This window comes from Mastomys coucha, unplaced genomic scaffold, assembly GCF_008632895.1.
Source record: "Mastomys coucha isolate ucsf_1 unplaced genomic scaffold, UCSF_Mcou_1 pScaffold19, whole genome shotgun sequence".
In the NCBI taxonomy this organism is placed as follows: Eukaryota; Metazoa; Chordata; class Mammalia; order Rodentia; family Muridae; genus Mastomys; species Mastomys coucha.
Window position 1 is genome coordinate 16,623,289 of NW_022196901.1, and position 5,891 is coordinate 16,629,179.

The following is a 5,891-nucleotide window of genomic DNA, read 5'->3' on the forward strand; positions in this document are numbered from 1 at the left end:
TGTGTGTGTGTGTGTGTGTGTGTGTGTAGGCCAGAGAAAAACTTTTGGTGCCCTTCCTTAGGAATCCTCAGGTCTGTTTTTTAAGTCAGTGTCCCTCATTGGCCTGGAACTGACTAAGTAGGCTAGGTTGACTGTCACAAATTCAAATCTGCTTGTCTTGGGTCTCAGTGCCAAGATTGCAATTCTGTCATTATGCCTAGATTCTTTTCCTTGGTTCTGAGACTCAAACTCAGGTCCTTATGACTGCATAGCAGGAACCTCTCTCCAATTCCATTTCGTGAATCCTGCTCTCTTGCCTTGCTTTTTGGAAGTAGACCCAATCCACCAGTGACCTCCTTCCACACTTTACTGCTCTAAACAGTAACTCTGAGGCACATGTCCATGTGTCCCTGTATGGTTCACTTGGATCCCATGATTTAGAATGTTCTTCTCTTTAATCCACTGAATTCTTCAAAGCCAGGACACATCTCTACACAAAACTTCCTCTGACTCTGACTTTCAATACCAACTCCCAGTTTTCAACATCTGTGGACTTTTAGACTGCTTCTCAGCAAAGCATTAAGTTGTGAGTAGCATGAGTCATTTCCAGTTCTGCCACTAGGGTCTATCCTTTGCAGAGAAGGAAGTTAAGACAGTGTCATACATTACTTTGGGCCCACTCTTGTGAAGATGCACCAATGCTTTTCATTCATTTTGATTTTATGGATGGGTTTCTAGGAAGAACTAACTTAACCAATGCATATGACCAGGAATGAAGGTAAAAACGCTGCCAAGTTCTTAGGTTTTACCACAGCAATGCCTGGAGTGGAGTATGGGATATCTTGGGTTTAGTGTCAGGGTTGCTTCTCAGGAAGAAACACCTGAATCCACTTGTTGTTGAGTATCTGAGAGCAGGAGTCATCTTCAACGCTGCCCTCTTCCCCCCATGTCCAACGTCCTCTTCATCTTCAGGCTCTCCAGCTGTACAGTCTTCATTTCTCTATATGTCCATTGAGAACACACTACCAGTCTCTGTCTGTGTGTCTGTGTGTCTGTCTATGTGTCTCTCTGAGAGTCTTTACTCTCACCCTCTCTCCTTGGCTGTCCAGTTAGAAGAAGCTTGTCTGAATTCGATGCTTGCTAACCACACCTCCTTATTCCTGCACACTTTCACGGACTTGTAAGCATTCTTATAACTTAAAACACCCTGCTCTTCATGGTTTGATACCCTCTCCCATCTCTCTTTCTTTCCCTCCTTCTGTTTCTGAACTCAGACACACCAACCTCCTACTACCACAGTGTATTATCCTTGCCTGGAACATCTTTGCTCTTACTCTTTACTGAGTTCACCTTCAGATCATACCCAAGTTATTCCTTTCTCACAAAAGGATTCTCTGGCCTTCCTGACCAAGTCATATTTCCTTGTGATATCCAGTCTTGGCATATCATATTCCAGTATTCTATCACACCACAGCTAAATCGTGTAGTTAGTTCTGAGTGCTGGTGATCTCTGGGGAATATCCCTGCCTTCTACTGAACTGAAAGATCTTTGAGATAGGGATAACCCCAGCACACACTAGAGCCTAGGAAACAATTAAATAGCTAAAAATATATATTTTTTAACTATATGACTGAATGGGTAAGCAAATGCTACTGGTGAGGGCTGGCTATTTCAGTTTGATGAAATGTTTCATGACATTGTATGGGCAATCATCTTCCATTTACTCCCATTACCAACAGTAGTAGATGTTCCACAGCCATAGTATAAGCTAGTGGAAAAGCTTCAATCGCCTTGTGCTCACAGCTGCTACTAACACCTACTTAGCATGCATTTGTAAGCTATCAATACCATGTTTGTTTATAGAAAAACACATAAAAACTGAAACAGCAAATCCAGCAAAGACCTATAAATTCAGGCTTGGGAGACCGCATAGATACTTCATCACAGTCCCAAACTTTTAAGGCAGACAGGTAATTTAATGTCTTATTTGCATGTCTGTCAACCAACCTATCTGTGTGAGATCCAAGTAAGGGCCTCAGGCACCTTAAGCACAGGTGTTCCATCATGGAAAGTTTAACTTAAACAAGGAAAAATGCATTTAAAAGATCACAGGACTGAGAACAGAGGGAGGAGGGATTGGGCCTCATCTACATACATTTCGTTTTGAATTACTCAGATGGGTTTGTTGTAAGGTAGAGTCACCTTTAAGACCATTGCACAACATGAGCCCTGAGGATAATATAGTAAATAAACTGTATTTTCAATATGGTAACAGGGGGAAAATGGATGCTTATCACAGGTTTTTCATGTATCATTTGAAAGGGTCAAATTTCTTGTGAGTATGTACAAGAGACAATTAAAACATAGATTAAAATATGAGGAATAATTACTTTTCTTCAGAAGACATCTCAAGGGTATAATGACTAGTTGAAGTAAATCTTAGAATGCCACTTATTTGCAAAATGCTGCCGACTAAGTCAGGCAATAATTCATAGAACTCATAAAGACTTAAAAGATGGCTGCCTTAATGGAGTTTTTTCCCTGTTACTTATTAAGATCACCTTAATAATTCATGTACGACAATACCTTTAACGAGCAACAAAATCTCACGTATCTCGTTTAAGCTTGGCAGCTCCGCTCTCAGTTAATATAGCCTCCTGCCTCTGAGCCAGCAATTGTAAAGCAGTCATAGGCTGTTAGAGGCAGAAACCGTTCCATTTATGATAATCCCAAGGAAAGTTATGTCCTAGATGAAAGCCTGGGTTTTATGGTCATCTGCTAGGAGAATTTATTCAGTCTTCATTTGTTGGGAGGCAACAGGACAATAATAAGCCCAAACTATAACTTGTCCCTTACTCTGTGCTGGTCACTTTGGTCTGTTGGTGTCAGTGGCCAGTCAGATTTTCTCAGGGGAAATGAGTGCCAATCATATTTAAAGCTTTCCCATGCTTAGCATCCACTTTAGATGGTGAGTCACAGAGCATCATTCCTCTGGGAAAAGGCAGTTGTGGACGTTCCTCACACAGGAGGGTAAATGCACACAGAATTTAGACTCAGCTTCTTCACTACCATTCCCTGGGCTCTTCTCTCAAGCCAAGTCATCTCCCATTGGTGCAGTGGGTGAAACACTTACACGTGCTTCTCACAGAGGACATTTTCCAGATGACAAGTTCCAAAGTCATATTCAAAAGAAAGTTTAAAAAGTAGAGGCTAATGTTAGAACACAGCTATTTGCTGCATCCATTTATAAGAAACCACTAACTGCTATGTTGACAGTGACTTAAATGGCAGAAAAATAGATTCCATTTAAGTTTGTTTTTGTATCCAATGGTCTTGTTTTAAATGACTGGTTCTTAGCATCTGTAAATTAAGTTGGAGAAGCTGTTACACTATAGCCAGTGTTTTCTTATAAGCCATTACTCAAAAAAAAAAAAAAAAAATTATTAGCATTAAAAGTCAGGGAAATGCCAGTTTAGAGAATAACAGAACTTCACCATAGGTATTGGCTTGCACTTTTCTTATTAAGTTAGCCTTAGTTTATACAAAAATAAGTAACAAACAATCATGCACCTTATTCCAACTTTGTCCTGCTAGACCCTGACAGAGAAAAGCTGATCACGCTGGGGGGATGCATGCAGAGGCAGTAATACCTGGTGTAGGGTGGAAGGGGCAGAGTGATTCTGGTCCATTTGTTGAAAGTATCTGACACCAGGATCCGCTGTAGGTGATAGCGACTGCACTCAACATTGGTAGGCAGACAGTCCCTCACCAGTGGGTGCCACGACAGCCCAAGGTCCACCGAGTACTCCAATTCAATAGCTGAAACAGGAAGTAGTATTCTCAATAGAAGCACATGTCTGCAGACCCAGGAGCCACAGTAACTTACTCTGTGTACTTAGGTTTAAAAATGTAATGAAATAGTTTGACTTTCCCCAATGTTTATGTTTCTGACTTTGAATTATTTACCAGTTTTGTTTTTCCCTTTGTACATTATTACTATCCACCCATTCACCTATCCATCCATGCATCTATCCATGCATCCATCCATGCATCCATGCATCCATCCATGCATCCATGCATCCATCCATCTGGAAATGGGGTCTTTCACACACTTCTGACTGTCCTGGAACTCACTATGTAGACCAGGCTGACCTTAAACTCACAGTGATCCAAGTGCTGGGATTAATGGCATGCACCACAATGCCTGGCCATTTTTGCTAATTTTATAAATAACATTGAACTACAACTCCTTTTAAGGAGATATGATCACACGAGATAAAGTTACTTTTACCTAATCACTCATTATAACGAGAACCTCTCAGACCAATTACAATAAAATTAGGGCCTCAGATACTGCCACAAGTGTTAAGAGGAGCAATCATTTATAACACAAACACTGAGTCCTGCTCCTTCGCATCCGTCTCACCCCTCCTTCAGCCACTGAAGCTCCTCTCCTCAACTCCTATTAATATCATGTCTTGTTTTTTTTTGCTCATAATAAATTTAATGATTTCTTTTTAAATAGTTAGAGGTTTGGAGCAGTATTTTCAAAATTTTAAGACAGAATGGCTTTTACTCGTGTGAGGGTTTGTGTGTATGTCTGTGTGTTTGGATGGGTGTCCATAGAGGATATCTAGTTAGATATACAGGCAGTTGTGAACCACCTACTGTGGGTGTTGGGAATCAAACCCCACTCCTCTATAAGAAGAGCAAATGCTCTTAACCACTAAGCCATCTCTCTAGCCACAGCTTTAAGTTTTGACCACCCTACAAAACTTCTGGCCAACTGTGCCAATTTTGCTCTCATTGAAAAAGACACTTCTTAGAAAGTATGCAATCTCCTTCTCTTAAACATTTCACCCTACTATGTATAGGAATACACTGAGGAAACAGAGAGGCATGGAGAGCTGGCTGGAAGTCATGGGGTTTGTGCGAAAGTGGTCAGACTGTGGGTCTGCAGAAAGCTAAGCCTTTCTTTTCCTTTTCTTCCTCTAAACATTCAGTCTCTCCACAGCTCCACTGCTCTTTCTTTTTTTTTAAATTTATTCTTCTCTCATATATTACCTTCTGACCACAGCTTCTCTTCTCCTCTCCTTTCTGCACCTTCTCCCCCTCCCAGATCCACTCTTCCTCCATTGCTTTCTCTGCTACTGAATACTTTGTAAATGCCCCAGTTCCCACCTCCCTTTGGAATGTTTCTCTAAGTCATAGTTTTCAGTCTTGGCTGCACACTGAAACCCCCTGGGAACCTTGAGAAGCTCTTGGTGCTTGGGTTTCATGACCAGAATCTCTTCTTCAAATCTTCTGGACCCTGGCTAGGGGACCCTGCAGCTCTAAAAGCATCCCTTGGTGATACTGTGTGGCCAGCATGAGGACATGTGTGGCCTTAAGCTTTCTAGATATGGACAATGACTCAGCCTTCATTGTATGTGTCCGCCCATGGCTGCAGACTGTTGATTGTTCTCTGATTCTTTCATTTGAGGATGCTTTTTCAGGCCTTCTATCTTGTTCTCACTCGGACTCCTTGATTCACCAGGAGAGCTCTTTGCTTTCTTCCTGGCCTCCTACTCTACACATACATAGTAAGGCTGTGACTGTATCTACCAGCTTTATGTCTCAAAATTGGTTTTATTCATTTGGCTAGTGCTTGCTAAACCCAACACTTCACGGGATGCTAAATACATTGTGAAGAACAATTTAGACAGGTCCTCCTCTTTTCTTCTTTTTAAAGATTTATTTATTTATCTATTTTATTAGTGCTCTATCTGTATGTACACCTGCACGCCAGAAGAGGGCATCAGATCACAGGACAGATGGCTGTGAGCCACCATGTGGTTGCTGGGAATTGAACTCAGTTCTCTAGAAGAGCAGACTTAACTGTTGAGCCTCAGGTCCTCCTCTTTACAGGACA

General features: G+C 41.4%; 1 protein-coding gene across 2 annotated transcripts in view; it reads right to left on the reverse strand.

Moving 5' to 3' along the window:
- The window catches only part of Reln (reelin), a 457,134-nt gene that overhangs the window by 54,881 nt on the left and 396,362 nt on the right, over positions 1–5,891 (reverse strand). For both annotated transcript variants that reach the window (XM_031380095.1, XM_031380094.1), the window contains exon 46: positions 3,631–3,799. In XM_031380095.1, the coding sequence (XP_031235955.1) occupies positions 3,631–3,799 (169 nt within the window). The remainder of the gene's footprint in view (positions 1–3,630; positions 3,800–5,891) is intronic.